The sequence below is a fragment of the Nelumbo nucifera genome, chromosome 1, assembly GCF_055504915.1.
Source record: "Nelumbo nucifera cultivar China Antique chromosome 1, China Antique-T2T, whole genome shotgun sequence".
Taxonomy (NCBI): Eukaryota; Viridiplantae; Streptophyta; class Magnoliopsida; order Proteales; family Nelumbonaceae; genus Nelumbo; species Nelumbo nucifera.
In genome coordinates, this window is record NC_142649.1 from 155923763 (window position 1) to 155945314 (window position 21552).

At 43.2% G+C, this 21552-nt stretch overlaps 2 protein-coding genes across 2 annotated transcripts; one reads left to right on the top strand and one right to left on the bottom strand.

Annotated features, from left to right (window-relative positions):
- Nucleotides 1-2311: 2311 nt before the first annotated feature.
- Nucleotides 2312-4649, bottom strand: LOC104602752 (PCNA domain-containing protein). The gene is made up of 7 exons (XM_010266549.3): nt 4385-4649; nt 4105-4194; nt 3850-4004; nt 3112-3232; nt 2904-3023; nt 2751-2821; nt 2312-2660 (listed from the first exon to the last, which is right to left on the bottom strand). The coding sequence occupies exons 1-7, from the start codon at nt 4490-4492 to the stop codon at nt 2414-2416; spliced, it is 912 nt and encodes a 303-aa protein (XP_010264851.1). The 5' UTR covers nt 4493-4649; the 3' UTR covers nt 2312-2413.
- A 13227-nt stretch (nt 4650-17876) lies between these two features.
- On the top strand, nt 17877-20903 carry LOC104602753 (uncharacterized). The gene is made up of 2 exons (XM_010266550.3): nt 17877-18889; nt 20086-20903. Exons 1-2 carry the CDS (start codon nt 18456-18458, stop codon nt 20240-20242), a joined length of 591 nt encoding a protein of 196 aa, XP_010264852.1. The 5' UTR covers nt 17877-18455; the 3' UTR covers nt 20243-20903.
- The last annotated feature ends 649 nt before the right edge of the window (nt 20904-21552 follow it).

Below are 21552 nucleotides of genomic sequence, written 5' to 3' on the forward strand. Positions count from 1 at the left end.
GGAAACTTGGCGTGCCAGTATCATAATATATAACTTGCTTGGAAGTTGGAACGAACTCAAACCAAGCATGTGTAGTGCAAACATGTAGAAGTAATCATGCCCCATGTTAATGCTTAGAAGAAGGAAGTTCAGCAAGAAAGGTAGATTTATTTCCTGAAGAATGATGCTGGCAACGACTGTCATCATGGTTGACATACTTGGTTCTACTGCAGTGATGTTAACTGATACAGGTTTTACCAGTCCACTTGTCTATTTCAATGGTTTATTTCTCCGCATATCTATTGCAACACTTTCCCCACACACAACATATCAATTGCAGGAAAGCAGACCATTTAATTTTGCAGCTAAATATAACGATGGATTTTAGTTCTCACACTCAAGTCAGAAGAGGCAATTGGAGGCAGAAAAGTATAATTTTTTTAGCCTATCGCAAAATTTGAGCTCAAGCTGAAAGGTAACCAACGTCACCACTATAGCACACTTCATTTGTTTGTTTATGTGGGTTTTAATTTTTAAATTTCCGACTTTCTCTTCTTAGTGTCTATCAGTCAGAAAAAAAAAGGAAAAATATATTAGTAAGTTTCAAAGTATCGATATGATATTGGTTTTTAGGGTCACCGAAAATAGTGGCAGTTGGGAGGTTTGAACTTTGAACAGTTTTGAACGTTGATATTTAATGTTGCACAGATAGCATGCGAATAGGTCAACCAAAATGTTAAAGAAAACTGTTTCGATTAACTTAAACTCTAGCTATGCAAATTTTGTTAAAACTGGTTTTCTGATACTCTTTATTTTCCATGCTTTCAACATTGAAAGAAATGGAAATCCAGTAACTTCGGATTTTGTACAATTCTAAAACGATTAGTTTGCAATAAAGATTCAAATTCCGCATTTCTGCCAGAGAGAGAGAATAATTGCTTGTGTACTTAAAATTCTTAGCAAATGAGAAATGTTCTGACATTGTTTAGGGACAATCTATAATACTGAAAAGACATGGTACACAACGAGCTTTATCCAATCAAAGCACCTCGTGAATTTTGATGAATAGCACCTTATTGGTCAGGTCACCTCTCTTATCAGTTGATTGGCAGTAAGTTTTTCCGGTATCATATCTTCCGGTATTCTGCCAATCCAATACCGGAGGATATGATACCAGAATTTTTTTTTCTTCTGTGCCTTCTAGAAATTACCATTTGCAGGTGTATAGCATATGGACCAGAATCTGCCAACCCAATTTTGCCTTCAATGCTATTTATGATTAATCAGATAGGCTTTTTTTTTTTTTTTTTTACCCCCCCCCCCTCACACACGACGCATACAAAAATACATACTTTCATATATGCATTTGCGCATGTATGTCAAATTTTATAATGGATTGATTTATCCATCCAAACACAGTCTGGGCCCAAGTCCAATTCGAATGTATCAAATTCCAGTGCAGGCTGGCTGGCTGAGCCCAGGTTGAACAGATCGTGTTTGACTTGCATGCATACATACATTATGCATGTATGTCAAATTTTAGATGGATTGATTTACCAACCCAAACCTGGTCCAGTCCCAATCCAACCTGAGCGTATCAAATCAGTGCAGGCTGGCTGGCAGGGCCCAGGTTGAATGGATCATATTTGATTTTAGGCTCAGTCCAGATCCGGCCTAAGCCCAATTAGGATTGGGCTTAGGTTGACTTTAAACCTGATCCATCATGCCCAACTTGCATCCATAGGAGGAATGATAATCCTAATCCGATGGATATAATTACAAATCTATTCTCACCATTGTTTTGTTCATGTAGTATTGTATAACTATCAAAATATTCCTTATAAGATGACATATACCGTTGCATTTTTTCATGTATTTATATCTTATTCATAGATAAGATATATTTATGTATGTGATTCGATATATTTTTGTAGTGTATCCAAACATTTCCATATCTGTCCTCCAAACGTTTTCAAAGCATATCCATATCCGTATCCATGTCTATATATGTATCCATATTCGAGCTGTCCTACATGATACTTGATATTGATATTTTGATCCTTGAGATGAATACCATAATTTCACATTTGCTGATAAAAAAACCATAATTTCAAACTTTCAGATAAGAGTAATATCATGGCAGATTAATTAGTTAGATGTGGATTTGTAAGACCACAGCTTTTATGGGGACACCAGTCCCTGGGCTAGATTATAACAGTTAACTTTCTATCGTATTTACTCTATTCCATTAATTCTCTCAATCTAGTGTGCTGGTTATTTCCCTTTTTTTCATTAGTAAAAATAAAGGAAAGCAGGATTGAAAAACCTTGGCTAGGAAGAAAAACCTAGAAAATGACCCTTCATTAGTAGTTTGCAAAACTTTGTAGTACCCAGTATTAGATTAAACATTTCATAATCTGATATATAACATGCCTTATGAATCATTCACAGGATCTTCAGTTTCCTCTGGTTTGACATAGAACTCAATATAAGCAATCCTACTAGGTTGTTGATAGCCAGCAGAATCATTATGTGAGTGTTGAGTGGATCTTACAACTGAGACCAGGTGCTGCACTTTCAGCATTCCACCTCTACCAATAGTCAATTTGCTTCCTCTGCTATCCTTTATGACACTGCTAGGAATGTTCGAGGTTGTTGCACGAAGGAACTTGTACTTATACCTGCACATGTCAATTGAAGAACCAAAAGCCACTAGGCTAAAAAATGTAATAAATAATCATCAGTAATAATGCACCAGATTCCAAAAATACCTGTAGCATACACGGCGATCACAATGGAATGCAATCAAAAGATCAGTATTTGCATAGTACATGAAATCTATCTGTAAAGGGACAATAATTCCAACCAATGATGATGATATGATATTAGTAGCAAGATTCTCACACATATGGTATCAACAGTACCTGTAAGTCTCCATGGCCTTCACCTTTAAAGGTAACAGAGGGGGGATCTGGTTGTACAACTATCTGGATGCTTGAGCCTGGCCACTCAAGATCATCAATAGCCTCCTTAAGAGCTGCAGACTGGAAGGCAACTACTATATGTTGAAAGTTACCTATCAAATGAAAATTATGTATTGATCCTTAAGGGGAAGACAGATAAAAGGAGCACCTTAACGGTAAAACTAAGTGGGGTCCTTCCTGCAGGTTCAAAGTTGTAGTCCCAAGAAATTGTATCCGGGATCCTGGTTCTTATCTCCGCATAAATGCAAGCATCTGGTGAATCAATTGACCTAGCTTTACACGAAAAATTAGCTTTCAAGAACTGCCAAGCAAGAAAGATGACAACAGAATGCAAGAGATAGAAATTCACACTCATAAATTTATAAGTCAATGAAGCAGAACTTAAGTGTTTTCTTGCTGTAACAACTAACAAATCAATTATATTCTAAATAGCCTATTGTTTTAAATATTATATTTCATTTTTATTTGTTGAAATATTTATGCATTCAAGCACAACTCAAAGCTTTCTTTAAAAATCATTCCATGTTCAAAGAATCCATTGCAATCAAAATTCCCAATTGAAGATAAAAAATATCAGCTTCAAGATTAAGAGCATGGTTTTAAAAGGATGTCAGGTGAGGAGAGGAGGCATACACCTCAAGGCAAGGCAATCTCCATTTGATTTGCCTCAACAGTCTCATGGATTGAAGGCTAGCATGAACAAGGTGTAGTCCTTATGTCTTGAAGCCAAACTTGTGACAGAAACGCGCCTCAATTGATGAACACTAGATTAGAATTTTCAAGGGACTGAGGATAAGGATGAGACATAAATGAGGATGACGTGATCAAATCACAAGCAAAAATCAGTTAAGTTAATCAAATAGGGATGGAAAGGAGGGGGATTTACTTGAGAAGGAGCTGCATGTCTGGTCCTGGATACCGAATCTCGATCGTGCTTAAATGTCCAGGAACAGAAAATGTGTTTAGGCAATCAACAAAAAGGCTCAGGCTTACTCCAAATCTAGGGCGACCCTCAGCACTGTATTCATAACTAAGAAAAAGCTGCAAGCAGAAATCTAAATAAGAAAAAAGAAAACTGGGCTGTACATTGGAAGAGATAGTAGACTGTTCAACAAACCCAAATTCAATTAAAAACCAGTACTTCACGCTTCAGATAGACTTTGGCCTGAAGGCAACCGGTTTCTTCGACAATCAAAACCACGCCGTGCTCCGACAATTCCACAACCGCGTCCTGATTGAGAAAACCGAGAAGAATGATCAGATGAGTCAACGTTATCGAAACCCTATAAATTTCAGAAATGGGTGTCATAGAAAGAAATCCCTCAAGTTTTTCTTTTTTTTTTATTATATTAAAAAAAGAAAAAATCGTAAAACCCTAGGCAAGTGTAGGCAGTAGAGATGAGGAAGACCAGAAAACAAACCTGCTGTCTCTTCCATCTAACGCAGCTGAGGGCGTCCACCATTCCTTGGACGTTGTCCAGCTGACACACCAGGTCAGGCGTGTCTGTTTCTACCGCCGACGAACTCATCCTCTTTCCCGCCAAAACTTGCAAGTTGCAAACTACCCTTTCCGACGGTCCAACCAAAACTACTTCAATCAAACGCAACAGAGAGACTGCTAAGTCTGCTCCCTCGATCTATCAAATTCTCGTATAACTAAAACCGTTCTCTCCATCTAGCAAAAGTGTTGTAGAGTTTATTCGAATGTTTTAAAAACCGACCCGGAACCTGAACTGCTGGGTGATTTTCGGGGCACTAGTTCAATCGTTCGGTTCAAATAGATAGCCCGTTTCAAATTAAAAAAAAAAAAATTAAAATAAAAATGGCCAAAAACAATTGTTCAGGTCGAATGGGTTGATGGTTCGACTACCTGGGTTAAGGGTGAAACGGAACTAGTTGCTTGGATGGTTTTCAAGTTGAATGGTCTAATCGTCTGAGTCAATGACGATTCAAACACACTTGTTTATTCAACTATTCCATTTCTACATTCACATTTGACAATTGGGATCCAAGAGTTGTATTATCCATATGTGGATTAGGGATGGCAATTTTCATCATCCCCATCGAGTACAAGGCCTCCCCAACCCCATCGGATTGGGGATAGATATTGCCTTCACGGGGCGAGGATGGGGATGGGGAGTGGAGTCCCCACCCCCAACCCATAATATATATAATATTATTCATATTAAATAGATATTATATATCAAAATATATTTAAAATATTATTTATGTTTTAAAAATTTTCTTCATTTTAGATAAATTTATTTTTCAAAAAATATATTAATTAAAAATTTCTAGGGATTTAGGTTCCTATAAGGAATCTGTCTCCGTCGAGGAACAGGGATAGAGATGGCTTTTATCCTCGATGGGGATCAAAGTCGGGGATGGAGAATATGATCACCACCCTTGACCCACCCCATTGCCATTCCTAGTGTGGATGCACAATGTGGGTCCAATCATAAGTGAACACGCCAATGTATATACAGTGGGGTATGGGCTTGACTTAAATGACCAATCATGAACATGCCAAGTGTTTTGTACACATGTCGTGATTGGTCACTTAGCTAGGTTCTTACATTTGTGTTCATAGTAGATCATATGCCCCCGTGGGCCGTGGCTCCCGTGAATCTATTCTATTTCTCGATGAAAATTGTAAATGATATCAGATGGATACAAAAGCCTTATGCAAATCAACCCAAGTTTATCTTAGTCCGTTGTTGCTTTGATTTATTGTTACCTAGATGCCCATCCCCAACTTGTAAATCCTCATCCTTCAGCTATCTCTGTTAGGAAAAAGTTAACCTCCATTCCCGATCCTTGATGTAGATGAGTTTCTATCAAGGACCTGAATCCTTATTATTTTTCAATTAAAAGTTTTGGGGGGAAGATTTATTTAAAATAAAGAAAATAATTAAAATCTAAATAATAATATAATATAATATAAATAATATTACATATTTAATATATATATAATCAGGGTTGGGGCGGGGCAACAGCTTTCATCCCCATCTTTGTCACTGTTCTTGCCAAGGCAATCTCCATCCCTGACCCAATTAGGTTAGGGAGGTTGGGTACTAGTGGGGAAGGAAAAATTGTCTACCCTAACAATTATAGCCTTTTTTTGTTAGGGGATATTTAACCAATAATAATGCCCCACGTCAGCCATCAAGTATATTCCCTGTAGGGGTGCAAGTTGGGCTGGATTCGATTAGGTTGATATCAACCCTAACCCAACCCAAGCTATGGAACCCTCAACCCTAATCCTTTTTTGTTGGGTTGGGATTGACCCATCTCTCTACCTCCTTTTGTTGGATGTTCTTATTTCTTAGACTCAATAGTTGAGATCAATTCAATTTTAGCGTTATTAAATGCAAAAGAGCATAGTTATCATTGAAAATTTTTTATTTAATTTTAAAATTGTTGATTGATATACACATACATATACATATACACATACATGCATACCTATAGATAGATAGGTGCACACATACATATATAAATAAATGAAATGAATAAATAATATACATCTTGTAATGTTTGATGATGCTTTATCTATTCCTAGACATCGTTGTGAATAGGTTTTGGGACTTTTCTTTTTCTGAGTGTAGTGTGCATATTATCTAGATTTGAGGCAAAGGAGGCTAAGTCCTCCCTCTAATAAAATTCTAAGGCCCTCCACCTGGAGTAAAGTTTGGGGATTGAAAAAAAAGGGTATCCTAGTCCTAAACTGAGTATTAATGAGTGATGAAGGGTGATTTGGCATGACCTAACAGGAAGGGGACATGTAGGCGCGATATGATTGGAGGATGACAATTCAGCCAGGCAAGCCCAGTTCGCAATATTCACAGTTCGGGTATCCAGCCACCTCGGCTCAAAGCCCGCCTCAGCGTAGAGGCTCCTCGGGTATCCAATCTAGTTCAAGATTGAAGAATCAAAGTTCCAGCTCGGAGCCAACGATCTGAAACGTCGTATAACCAACTCCGAAGGCCTCCCCAACAGATCCCAAATCTCCCGATATCATGATAAGAACTCATCCCGGTTCCACCTGAATCGGGGGTAGACGATAAGCCTCATCCACGTACTGCTCTCCTTCAAGAATGGAACCAACCTTATCTCTACAGCCCAGAGAACCCGGAGCTCTTTTGTGAAGCCCACGGCTACTCCAATATATAAAGAATCGAAATCTCAAGTGATTACTCTACTCACTAGCACTCAAGCTCTCAAGCATTCAACTCGCATTCACAGTGTAATTACTGACTTAAGCATCAGAGCGACCTCGATGGGTTAGCTACCCCGGGTTCTCTAATAGACTGTTTTGCAAATCGATCCAACTCGTCATCCATTTGGAGTCCGGATCACCCTCCAGCTAGGAGTAGTCAGATCGCGCACCATCAATTGGCGCCGTCTGTGGGAAACGACCGAAAGGTCATCCCTATCTCTTTGTAGTTTCAAGCTCAACTTCAACTTCAATGGCATCCTCTAGCCACACCGGGAAAAGTGTCGAGATGAACACCACCGGGGTGCAAGCCTAGCAACCAACCTTCCCCCAAGCTCCTATAGTGTGCATCGGCCAGTTCACCATTCCGCTCACAGCGTCTGGAGTCCCATCATTGACTGCACCCCCGAGCACCACACAAGTGAGCGCCCCACTTTCCCCAGTGGTAGGCACAACTTTTTTTGAGCCCTCTGTGGTTCCTCCCGGAGTTGGGCATTCCCAGTTCCACGACCTCGTTCAGTGCATCCGGACTATTCAGATCCAGATGTAGCAGTTTCAACAGTACCAACAGTATTACTTCTACCAGCAGTATCAACATCAGTTCCCTCCACTACAGCCAAACTAGCAATCAGTCCCACCTCGGCACCCAGGGCCCCATCATGGTCAGAACCCGAATCTCCTTGGGATTAACTAGAGAATCAACCGATCTCCCCATCGGGGCGAAGAGACCTCACAAGTACCGATTCCTCTCAGGAGTTAGATCTCGCCCCATGGGAGAAGAGACGACCAGCACACTCCGCCGGCCTCACAAGGAAATGTCAGAAGTAGGTCCGGAGATAGTCAACCTAATCTGCCTCGGTACTCACAGCGAGAGAAAGACGGCTCGGGAGCAAATAACTAGTTGGGGGTTTGAGGTGCGAACTCGAGACAAGGCCTCGGGATAGGCAGCCCCAAAATCCCTCAAGAAACCAGAATCTACCTCGTGACAGGACCGCAATACCAAATCAAACTGAAGTCAGCAGCACCAACGCCGAGCCGATGAAAAAGCAACAACGGAGACGTCAGAACAGGCTAGCGAGAAGGGCAAACCAAAGGGAAGGAAGAAGCGAACTCGGTGGCTACAAAGACTGCACCTCCACTACTTTGCAGGTGATCTCCTCTATCTCCCAAGCTCTTGGCGGCTCCAATGCCAAAAGATTTCAAGATGCCCCTGTTAGACAAGTATGACGAGTCTTTCGATCCTAATGACCATGTAGACTCTTTCCAGTCTCAGATGCACCTAGCTGGGGCTAATGAGTCTTGCATGTGTGTAGCCTTCTCTACTACATTTAAAGGGGTAGTTTGAACTTGGTACCGGAACCTCGTGCCGGGCTTAATCAAAAGATGGTCACAGTTCACCGATTTGTTCACCGCACACTTCATCACCAGCAAAAAGTGTCCAAAGTCACAGGAAAGCCTTTTCAATGTGGTTCAGAGGGAAGGAGAATCGTTCAGAAGCTATATCAAGCGCTTCAAAAACACTTGCTTGCAAATACCAGATCTCAACACGGCAGTAAGACTCATCACAGCCGAAAAAGGAATCACCCACAAAGAGTTTAAATGGCATGTTGTAGCTAATAAACCAAAGAACATCACCGAGTTCCTCAAGTTAGCGGATGAGTTCATTGGTACCGAGGAAGAGATCAATCAGAAGGTTGATAACCCACCACTAGAAAAGAGGAAGAGAGAAAATGAAGGGACGAGTAGTGGCGAACAGAAGAGGAAGAAAAGCAAGTCCCCGAGCAGGGGAAGAAACAACTCCAGAAGTCGGTCCCCTTCGCGATCTCGTAAATCAGGTCGGCGCTCTAGGACCCCATCTGTGGAGAGAACGAATTACACACCCTTGAACACTAAAAGAGGAGAGATTCTAATGGCCATTAAGGACTCCTCCTTCATTAAATGGCCTCCCAGGCTAAGGGGAGACCAGCAGCAAGGAACCCGAACGTTTATTGCCACTTTCGCCGAGATCACGGGCACGACACAAAGAACTGCATGAATCTTCGCGACAAGATCGAGGAACTCATCCAACGCGGATACCTGAAGAACTTCATCTTACATGAAGAAAGGGGACAAACAGATCAGCAAACACACCGACAGGGGGATCAGAGGAGAAATGCCCCAGAAGCCAACAGGCAGAACGAGTAACCGCCACGACAGTTGCCAAAAGAGAGACCAATCTGTGGGGTAATTAACATGATTACTGACGGATCCATCATCGATGGGTGCACATTGGCGGCCGGGAGGACCTCGGTCTGCGAGCTAGAAAATGAAGAGGAAAACCCACCAAAGCAACCTCGGTTTGAAGGACTGATATACTTCACTAAGGACGATGCACACGGGATCTAGTATCCTCATGACGATGCCCTAGTAGTAAAGTTGCGAATCAATGACTTCAAAGTAAAGCGAATATTGGTAGACTCAGGCAGCTCGGCTGATATACTCTTCAAGGAGACGTTCGATAAATTACAGTTATAGCAGAGCGACTTGAAACTGGCAGATACCCCTTTAGTAGGGTTTAGCGTTGAGGAGGTCAAACCTCTTGGGTGAGTCACAGTACCTATAGAAGCCAGCACATAGCCGAACATCGTGCGATTTGAGCACACCTTCCTGGTAGTGGCGACTCCCTCCCCCTACAACACCATAGTAAGTCAACCCATCACGCATGTCCTACGTGCGATGGTATCCACTTACTATTTGGCGATGAAGTTCCCAACTGATTACGAGGTGAGAGTCGTGCGAGGTGACAAACTCGAGTTGCGCAAATGCTCTGTAGCCGCTCTTAAAGGAAAAGCGAAGCTAGCAGAAGATGTCGAGCTCGAGCGACCTACGGAGTACACCAACGAGCGAACTGCCCCGATAGAGGAGACGGTCCACATACTGGTCTCTGTTGACGAATCGACCAAGACTCTCTAGATCGGTGCCTCGATCAACGAACCACTCTGCTCCCAGCTAGTAAGTTTCTTACTCGAAAACTTATATATTTTTGCTTGGTCCACGACAGAAATGCCCGGAATTGATTCAAAAATTATAACTCACAAAGTGAACATCGACCCTTTAGTTAGGCCAGTAAGACAGAAGAAGCGCAACCTCGCCCCAAAATGTTGGAGGGTAGTCGATGAAGAGGTTGGGAAGCTCCTAGCAATAGACTTTATCAGGGAAGTCCATTACTCGAGCTGGGTGGCTAACCCGGTTATGGTGAAAAAGGCCAATGACAAGTGGCGCATGTGCGTCGATTACATCGACCTGAATAGAGCACCCGAAAGATTGCTTCCTGCTACCCAAGATCAACCACCTAGTGGACGCGACCTCAGGGCATGAGTTGCTGAGCTTCCTGGACGCCTATTCTAGTTACAACCAAATTAGGATGGATCCTGCTAACGAAGAGAAGACCACCTTCATAACCGAGCTCGGGTTATACTATTTCAAGGTCATGCCCTTCGGGTTAAAAAATGCCGGGGCAACCTTTAAGTGCCTTGTAAATAAGATTTTTGAGCCGTTAATCGGCAATAAAATAGTGTTATGTTGATGACATGGTCGTGGAAACCCAACTTTCGAATTTTTTATTGGATGATTTATAAAGTGTTTTCCAAATTTTACGAAGATATAATATGAAGCTAAATCCAAATAAGTGCGTCTTCGGAGTCACCTCGGGTAAATTTCTAGGCTATATAGTCAACTGATGTGGCATCGAGGCCAACACGGATAAAATAAAAGCCATACTAGATATGAGACCACCCCAAAAAATAAAAGAGGTTCAGAGGCTGACTGGTCAGATAGCCACCCTGAGTTGCTTCATGTCCAAGTTGGCAGATTGCTGCCTACCCTTTTTTAATGCGATAAAAAAGAGTAAGGACTTCGAATGGACTAAAGAATTCCAGCTCACCTTTGACGAGCTAAAAAGATACTTAGGTACCACCCCAGTTTTAACCCGACCCGAAGAAGGGGACGTATTAAAACTATACCTTTCTACAAGCGACTAGGTGGTTAACTCGGTACTAATCAAAGAAATAGATCGGGTCCAACAACCCATCTACTATGTTAGTAAAATTTTGCAGGACGCAGAAACCAAGTATCCGGAAATTAAGAAATTAGCGTATGCACTGATCATAGCAGCCTAGAAGCTCCGCTCGTACTTCCCGGCCCACACTATCGTCATTCTCGCCAACAAACCCCTGAGGCAGATCCTACTCAAACTCGAGGTATCTGGGGGATTGACGAAGTGGTTCATCGAACTAAGCAAGTATGATATCCGGTATGAGCCTCGTCCAACAATAAAAGCTCAAGTCTTGGCTGATTTTGTGGCAGAATGCACATTCAACACAATGACCCCCAAGCTGAGCGAGCTCGACCACACGATGGGAGCTTTGACCAGTGCGGCACCGGTCCCGATCAGAGCAAAACCGAGTTGGGATGAAGGAGCCCTGGATCCCCCAATTCGATGGCTCGTCTAACCAACAGGGGAGCGGTGCAGGACTGATACTGTACGGTCCAAGCGGGGTGAAACTGGAATATACTCTCCGGTTCGGATTCGAGGAATCAAACAACGATGCAGAATACAAAACATTGGTCATTGGGTTAACCTTAGCAAGGGAAATGAAGGCCAAGCACCTCATTGTATGCAATGACTCACAACTGGTGGTTAACCAAGTCACTGGTGAGTACGAAGTTCGCAACCCTACTATGGCAGCTTATTTGGCCAAAGTCAGAGAGATCTTGCACAGCTTCGTCTCCTACTTCATCAGACAGATTCTGAGGTCCGAGAATGCTGAGGCCGACGCCCTGTCATGACTAGCCATCACGAGCTGCAACACCATGTGAACTGTGACAAGGCCGACGCCTTGTCACGACGCCCAGCATTCTCGGGGGGGCAGGAAAGGTCGCTCCTGTATCACAAGCGGAACCGAGTTGGATTGGGCCACTCGTGAGTTATCTGCTCCACGGGACCTTACCTATAGAATGTAACGCAACCCGAAGGGTAGAACACTAGTCAGCTAAAATACGTCATCATAGGCGAACAACTGTACAGGAGGTCTTTCACACTTCCTTACCTGCGCTGCTTGCGACCTTCAGAATCTGAGCATGTACTTCGCGACACACATGAAGACTTGTGTAGTGGACACTTGGGGGGCAGAGCTCTCGCATAAAAAGCGTTAAGGCAAGGCTACTACTGGCCCACGATGAAGGCAAATGCACTCAAGCTCGTCAAAAAATGTGACAGGTGCTAGAGGCATGCCAACATTCACCATCAACTCGCTGCTGATCTGAAATACCTCACTAGCCCGTGGCCCTTACGTAGTGGGGAATCGACATCCTCGGTCCTTTCCCCCCAGCAACGGGGCAAAGGAGGTTCTTAGCTATAGCAGTAGATTACTTCACGAAGTGGGTGGAAGCCGAACCCTTGGTAACGATCACAACCCGCAACGTACAGAACTTCATCTGGAAAAACATAGTATGTCGCTTCGGACTACCTCGGGTGCTGATATCCGACAATGGAAAATAGTTCAAAGATATTAAGTTTCAAAATTGGTGCTCTGAAATGGGGATCCAACAGAATTTTACCTCGGTGGAACATCCCCAAGCGAATGGGCAAGTAGAATTCACTAACAGAGCGATACTTCGTGGATTGAAAGCTCACTTAGCTCGAGCCAAGGGGTTGTGGGTGGACGAATTACCCAATGTCCTTTGGGCCTACCAAACTACCATTAAGACTACCACAGGTGAAACCCCTTTCAACCTCACATACGACACAGAAGCGGTGATCCCACCGGAAATCGAGGTGCCCACACTACGGTTGGAGGCTTATGATAAGGAGATGAACGATGACGAGCTCCGTACCAACCTAGACCTGATAGAAGAGGTACGAGACCTGGCTTACATTCGAACCGTAGCTTACCAACAAAGAGTAGCTCGGTACTATAATGCCCGGGTCAGAAAATGACACTTTCGCGTCGGCGACCTAGTTCTTCGAAAGGTTATGGTACCAGAGCCCGGCGTTGGCAAGCTCAGACCGAACTGGGAATGACCATACTGAGTCAAATGGGTATTCGGGGAAGGCACGTATGAACTCGGAACCTTAGAAGGGAAGTAGGTACCACAAGAATGGAATATTAATAACCTAAGAAGGTACTACTCATGAACTTGCAACCCAAGGATGATGGACTGGAGAGAGGACTGCGAGTCACTCCCAGAAGCCTACGGGCTATGGCATCGAGCTAACAGAAGAACTCAGCACTGAGACAATTCCTAGTCGCCTCTTCGGCATAGGCAGACAAGTCCTAGTCGCCTCTTCAGCATAGGCAGACAAGTCCCAGTCGCTTCTTCGGAATAGGCAGGCAAATCCTAGTCGCCTCTTCGGCATAGGCAAACAAGTCCTAGTCGCCTCTTCGGCATAGGCAAACAAGTCCTAGTCGCTTCTTCAGCATAGGCAGACAAGCCCTACTCGCCTCTTCACCTAGGCAGACGAGTCTTAGTCGCCTATGAGGCATAGGCAACTCGAGTGCAAACCTTACGGTGTCTAGTTCACCTTGGCGTACAACAACGTAAGGTTAATCCCACACGGAGCCGAGCTCGTTAGCTCGACACTTAGAGATAACCAACACTTAGGCAAATAAGCAACCCAAGCATAGACAGTTCGGGTATGTACCCTACAGTGTTTGATCGTCTTGGCAGCAACCTATACTTAGGAAAAGTTCGCTCCTATTTGGTTTATCTCGCCAACTCGGGAGTAATCTATACTTAGAATTTTTTTTTGCACATGAAGATTGCCAAAACACTTATATTTCATTAATGTAGAATTCTAAGTACAAAAAAAAACTACTATAACCAAGCTCGGAGGCCCGGGATGTACATTGCACATAAAGAGGTCCAAGAAAAGAGGCAAGGTTATACATCCGATTTGCCAGGTAGGTCGGTTTCCATGCGATCCTCCTCCACGTCCTCTCGGCTTGCCTCTCCTGACGGCCCCGCCTCAAGGAATTCATCTTCGCTTTCCTCTTTGGAGGAGTCGGGTTCTTCATTAGCCGCCTTCGCCATCTCAGGAGTGACATCCGACATGGAAACAGCTTCGAGGTCGAGCTCGGGAAACTTCCACTGTATCAGCCACTTGCAAAGTTTGAAACTGGACCGATATGAGCTTGATCCGTACTCAACCTAGAGATTGTGAAACTCCAGAGACCTTGAAATCTTCGACGACACGCTCTCTCTCCTGAGCCCGCGCCTCCTGGATGGCGGTGTCAAAGATCTCAGTGTGCTCCTTGATCATCGCATCGAGGTTCTTGATCTCGCGCATGAGTTTCTCCTTCTCCTCTGTCAGTACAATGATCAGCTCCTGCTGGCTCCGAGCTCCCTTCTTAGCTCGAAGAACCTCACCCCGAGTTAAGTCCAGCTCGCGGTAAAGTTTCCGAGCGTTCTCCTCGGCTTCCCGGGCTCGCTTCAAGCGAATCTCGGACTGGTAGACAAGTAAATGAATGGCGGAGTTCACCTGGCGAATAGAAAGCAGATGTAAGTATCATTAACAGATGAATAAGGAAAGAGAACAAAAGGGCGAGGTACTCACCACCATGCAGTAACTGGACACCTTGCCCCCAAGCTAACTTGTGGACATGTCAGCCCATTCTGTGACTTCTGCAGGGAAAAACGACATCTTTACTCTTGAGGAGCCCGAGCCGCGGGGTCATTATGCTCTCCTTCGAGAGCTGAGGCTCGGGCACTGAAGCACCCTCGGGCTCGCGAGGTGGAGCTCCTTCATCCTGGTCTTCGTCCAGGTCCACGACTAGAGGTTGGGGACGAACCTCCTCCTCCGGGAGCTCGGTCGAGATCAGCTCCGGTGCAACGACCTCGGGTTGGGCGGGAACTGAAGGATCGACCTCCCGACGAGACTTCTTTGAGGCCTTCCTCTTCTTCCCCCTCTGGACGCTCTTCAGAAGGTTTTCTGCATCGACGTCTGACATAGCTTCTACAAGAGAAAATGGAAGAAGTTAGTCACGAGCCAAAGTAAGTACAAAATAAGAAAGAGTAATATGAGCGCCGAGGTGGAGGCCTACCAGGAGGACTCAGCCCAACTCGTACAAGCTTCTCCTTGGCCAAGAAATCTTTCATTTCCAAGCCGAGGTCCCTCCAGGAATTAACAACCACCCTAGTCTCAGCATCTAACCTCACCCCGGGGTCCTTGATGGCCACTCGCCAGTGAGTCAGGAAGGGCCACCCCTTAGGGTTCTGGACGAAAAAGTACCTCCTCTTCCAAGCCGGTACTTTGTTCGAGCTACCGAACAGGATTTTGAACCCAGGGCGGGGGAAGATCGTGCCAACCCCCCGCGCAGGCAAGCGGAGTTCTTCTTGATCGAGCAGATCAAACTAAAGGTGTCTAAGGAAAGAGGTCGGTTATACTCGTGGAACAAAGAGATCGTGCCAACTTTGTTTCGGATGGAGTTTGGGTGTAACTGGTCAATGGTAATGTCAAAGAACTTAATAATCTCTATGATGAAAGGGTGGAGTGGGAAGCGCAACCCAGCTACGAGATGTTCCTCAAAAACCACGAGCACATGGTGACCATGAACCCAAGGGTACCGACCCAAAGGAATACTAAAATTAAGGGTGCCGAGAAGACGATAACGGGCTACCAAGGACAGTAATCTGTCCGAGGTCATCGTGGAAGGCCGAAGTCATCCGGATCCCGACCCCGAGAAGAAGATGGGACCCCCTCTCTGGAGGTCGGTCCCTCTACCTGAGCTTTAGGTTCCTCGGGCCGAGATGGCCCGACGTCGGGTAAGGGTGTTTTTCCTAAGAGGTGAAGAGAGGAACTCTCAAGTGAAGAGCTGACCTTGCCAGTGAGAGCCGAGGACCGCACCTCGGCACCCTCAGGCTCACTAGAATCACTAAGTAGCCTATCTATACTAGCACTCTAGACATACTGGAACAGGAAAAGGAAAGGAGAACAAATTAATGAAAGAAGACAAACTCACCAAAAGGACGAAAACAACCTCAGACACAAAGGAAGGAGTGGCGAGCTGAAAGACTCCGATGCGACCTCAGGAGAGCTCAATCACAAGATTTTTGCCAAAGGAAAGGGGCACCTCGGTCTCCTATTTATAGTTCACCACATGGCGATCAACAACTGAGACTTGTGCGATCCAACGACTCCCATGAAAATCGGCAGCACGATACCTGAGGACGAAATCGATTGAGCGCGCTCTTTGACATCCGCAGAATCTATAAACCGCGTGACGTCCGCGCATGCCCGAGACGCGGCCTGGGTTATTTCGTGGTTAAGCCAGACGGTTGAACAGGCCCGACCAACAGTTCGCTCTCCAAATTGACTAGACCTCGTGCCAAATCCACCTAAGCCCTTAATGAACTCCTCGCACCAGGTTGGGACCCCTGGCACAAGGAGTGGGGGGCAATTGATGAAGGGTGATTTGGCACGACCTAACAGGAAGGGGACATGTAGGCACGATCTGATTGAAGGATGACAACTCAACCAAGCAAGCCCAGTTCGCAACATTCACAGTTCGGGTATCTAGCCACCTCAGCTCAAAACCCGCTTCGGTGTAGAGGCACCTCGGGTATCCAATCCAGTTTGGGACTGAAGAATTGAAGTTCCAGCTCAGAGCTAATGAGCCGAAGCATCGTATAACCAACTCCAAAGGCCTCCCTAACAGATCCCGAATCTCACGAGATCTTGGTAAGAACTCATCCCGGTTCTGCCTGAATCGAGGGTAGACGATAAGCCTCATCCACGTACTGCTCTCCTTCAAGAATGGAACCAACCTTATCTCTACAGCCCGGAGAACCTGGAGCTCTTTCGTGAAGCCCACGGCTACTCCAATATATAATAAAGACTCGAAATCTCAAGGCAAAGGTACGTGTGATTACTCTACTCACTAGCACTCAAGCTCTCAAGCATTCAACTCACATTCACAGCGTAATTACTGACTTAAGCATCGGAGCGACCTCACTGGGTCAATTACCCCGGGTTCTCTGATAGACTGTTTTGTAGATCGATCCAACTCGTCGTCCATCTGAAGTCCGGTTTGCCTTCTAGATAGGAGTAGTCAGATCGCGCTCCATCAATGAGGACAAAATCATATACCCAAAACTAATTTGGTTTGGTTTGGTCGATCTGGTAGAACCAGCTCATTATAGCTCTACACATATACATACATGCCACATACTTCTATGTATATATACATAAATACTCACACATAAATAAATGTTTTTTATAATTTTCATACATAAAACTATGAAACAAATATGTAGCAAAAGAAAGAAAAATGAAGCAAAGTATGTTTTGGGTTGGGGAAGGCATCAAACCTAAGGCAACTAGGAATGGTAACAACATAAGGCGGGGATCGGGAACCACTCTCCATCCCCGTCCCCACAAAAATCCCTATTCCCGTTCCCATCCCCATCCTTGCCGGTGGGGACAAGGTTAATTATCTTCATTCCCTGCATGATTTTCTTATTATGTCAGTCATTTTGTTTTTTATTTCATTTAAAAACAAAATACTTAAAATTTATAATCTTTTAAATATATTCAAACATATTTTTTTTAAATATTAATATAAATACATGCATAAATATAAGGTGAAGATTAAAGAGCCCCATAGGGTGGGAGGTACTCTCCCTGTTCCCACCAATTGGAATGAAAAATTTCCATACATCCCTATCCCCACCCTGAAACGTCCCCACAGTAAGGGAAATGGAAAAAATTGCCGTCCCTATCTCAGATTCATATCTTTCAACCCTAAACCTTAATCCTAATTTCAATCCGACCCCAACCTAACCCCAAAAAATGGGATTGGGTTTGGGTCAACCGACTCAACCCAGCCTAAGTTGAAGCCCTAATGCCCCACAACCACCACCTCGCCTGCATTACTGACATGGGGTGTTATTAACATATTATTGACCAAACAGCTCTTTAACATAGCCAATAATTGCACCTAACCCAGGGTGACTATCCATATCCCAGCTAGGCCTCTAATTTGATGGCAATTGTTTGCTTTGACCTGGTCTCATGGACGGGTCCTGATAACATACATACCCATATTTAGCATCGACCACAAGGTTGTGAAGCTAAATCACAAAAGACGAGCTAATTACTGGTTACTTTTGTTATCATTTTTGACGAACCAAAGAAAATGGCAACCTAAATTTGTATCTGGGTTGCTAAATTTTCATGCCAAACGCCCTCCTGTAGGCTGAGAAGAGGTGGTGGTGGCGGCGGCGGAGGTGATAGTGAGATGGAAAGGGGCTCCAGAACCGGAAAAGCACCGACAAAGAAGGTGATGCTAGTTGCCAACGGCAGCCGTGAGTCGGCCGATGCACTCCAGTGGGTTCTTTCTCATGGCCTGCTGGAGAACGATGAGCTGATCCTCCTCCATGTGGAACAGCCATCCTCATGGAAGCGCAACGCTCTGGCAACCTTCCGCAGAAGACCGTCGTTGCCGGTAGCTGCCACCAGCACATCCGGATCCGCTGCGGAAGGTGGTGGAGACCTTGAGTTTCTTGAAGAGATGAAGAGTGCATGCGAGGCGGCTCAGCCCAAAGTCCGAGTGCAGGTAGAGAGAGTGGAAATAGAAGGCAAAGACAAGGCCGCTACCATTCTTCGGCAAAGCAGGAAGCTCTCCATCGATACCCTCGTCATTGGCCAGCGTCGTTCCCCCACATTCTTAGGGTGAGAGAGCTCTTGAATATTGAATTCAATATTTATAAACCACACCACACCAATGGTTTCAAGTTCGGATGGTCGAACCGGTTACCCTATGACCCGGGATTCTGGAGCCCTGGACAGCTGACCTGGTCCAATTTTTAATTTTCTTCATACTTTTGATCGTTACAACTAACCAACCGGTTGAACCACTAAACTGCTGGCTTGGACAGATCTATGACTGGTTCTACGTACATTTTGGTCGTTTTTTGATATATTGCCTAATTAAAACATAAGCTACAAGGCATAAGAAAATATAAATGCAACCCTTTTTTTTATTGGTTGAATAACCTCTTTTTAAGGGGTGAACCAAGTACTGAAGTTGCCATTAACATAATTCTTTGTTGGAATCTCCTAGGGGATTCTCCAGTGTGATTTTTTCTTTTCTTGTTTTGAGTTTTAAAGATAAATTAGTTCTTCAAACAAAAAAATGAAAAACTTATTCTTGATTGTATATGTTTTTTCATTTCCAAAACTGAAATGAAAAACATATTCTTGAATTTCAGGTTTGAAGAGCGTGTTTTTTATCTAATGGTCTCCCATCATCTTCCATAAACAATACCTCTACTCCAAAATTTGTTTTTATTTCAAAAACCATCATTTTGATGATTTGAAAAACATGGTTTATCTTTTGAAACAAAACCAAAATGTTTTATATATATATATATATATTTTTTTTTTTCATCAAAACAAAAACATGTAAAAATGCAGTTCAAGTACATGTTTTTGTTTTTAGGTGATGGGTCAATTTCAAAAGCAAATGAACAAAAAACATTCATGTCATAGAACATCCCCTAAATGAGTATCTATTTATGAGAGAATCAAGTCGGCCCTCATTTGGGGAAAAACCATGTTGACCACTGAAATGAGCTAAAGTGAACCAATGAAACTGGGATCTTTTAGTGGTAAGTATGATTATAAATTGAAGAAAGAAAGAAAGAGTTTAGATATGAGAACACAGCTTGTTTTCATTTGAGAAAAAAAAAATGACCATCATATTCTCCCTCTGGCTTTGGCTGAAGTAATAAAAACCACTTTGAGTAGATACAACTTTTTGATAGGTCGCCTAGAGGTTGAAGCTTATAGATGAAAGACCACTTTTCATCAACATTAATTTGCCTTTTCCAAGTTGAGTCTCTGAATGGATCTTTCTTTAAATTCAGATGTACACTAGGCCCAGGAGGAACAAAGGCGATGGATATAGCAGATTATTTGATTGAGAATAGCAAGTGCACATGCATTGGAGTTCAAAAGAAGGGACAGAATGCAGGGTATGTTCTAAACACAAAGAACCAAAAGAATTTCTGGCTTCTTGCGTAGCCTAAGGCCATTGAGCTCCTTCAAGTCATCTGGGCTTTCATCTAAGTCACCCAGTTCATCACAATTTTGCTGGAGTTTGATCTTAGAAGAGAAGAAATAGCTTGTTTGTTTGGTCCTGAAACAGTTGGTAATCATGATGTGTCAGGAGTTTCAGAGAACTAGTTAACTGGGATCTCTTAGTCGCTATCCCTCTCCTCCTGGTTATGGATTCGATGGCTTTCTTATTCATGTTTTCTTTCAATTCTTTCTTTCTTTCTTTTTTTACTTTTTCTTTCAACTTCAACTTTAACTGCCTGAAATGTAAATAGTCCCAAGACTGAAGTAGATGATCTTTCTGATTCCTGGAACTTGGTTTATGAACAACTGTGTGTAGTGTGTATTGTTTGCAGGCATAGAGGTAAAAGCAAAAAGACATACCAACATACATTAGTTTCAATTTGCAAATGCAGAGAGTGCCATGTCACCCATAGATTGAATGGTTTTCATAGTTCAAGAAGGATTACGGGCATTAAACATGCCCAAAGAAAATGGTGAAAAATTTCCTAACCAATTACCAGCAAGCAGCAAGAGAAGAATATAGTACTCCAGTGCATAAATCTCCAGTATTTTATTCAAGAAAGGTTATGTCTTTCAGAATTGTTTATTCACCATTGCAAAAAAAAAAAAAAAAAGAAAAAAGAAAAAAGTATGAGCTTCAAATGTTAGTTACCTCGAAAATAAAAATACAAACTCATTTCAAATGATATAGAATCCATAAAAGTTAGTTATTATTTAGAAATAAAGCCTAGTTTAATCTCTTAAATTAAATAACAAATCTATATATCAAATAATATTCCATAAAAATAATTTAAATTTACAACATAAATAAATGCATATCAAACAAAATTTATCAGAACACTCGGCCTGTAGTTGTTTAAAGAGAAGTCATAGTATGTCTCCAAATTCTGGGTTGTTTCTGTCCAAAACCTGCCTTCTGATTGGAATATCTGTTGTACAGAGTTGATGATGAGCACATCCATGGAAAAGCTTCTCTATTCACCAGTGAAAAGTGAAAAAATTAGTAGAATAGCACTCTGACTTTTAACACTGGACCGGATGGATGTCCACAGGGGAATATATATTCATTCTTCAGCAGGAAAAAAAATATGAATGTCAATGATGTCAAACCAACCAAACTTAAATGTGTCACCATCACATGCTGGGAAGCTAGTCATGGGAGGGATCGATTTAGGCTTTTTGTGCACAGATCACAGAATAGGAACAGAAAAAGCTGTATTGGTTTGACAAAAAGAAATTAAAATTCAAACTTC

Coding starts and splice junctions, on each gene's coding strand:
- LOC104602752 (XM_010266549.3), bottom strand. CDS start 4,492: ATGAGTTCGTCGGCGGTAGAAACAGACACGCCTGACCTGGTGTGTCAG. Junction 4,005..4,104: donor AAGTCTATCTGAAGCGTGAA/GTACTGGTTTTT, acceptor TTCTGCTTGCAG/CTTTTTCTTAGTTATGAATA. Junction 3,233..3,849: donor GACATGCAGCTCCTTCTCAA/GTAAATCCCCCT, acceptor GTGTAAAGCTAG/GTCAATTGATTCACCAGATG.
- LOC104602753 (XM_010266550.3), top strand. CDS start 18,456: ATGGAAAGGGGCTCCAGAACCGGAAAAGCACCGACAAAGAAGGTGATG. Junction 18,890..20,085: donor CGTTCCCCCACATTCTTAGG/GTGAGAGAGCTC, acceptor CTTTAAATTCAG/ATGTACACTAGGCCCAGGAG.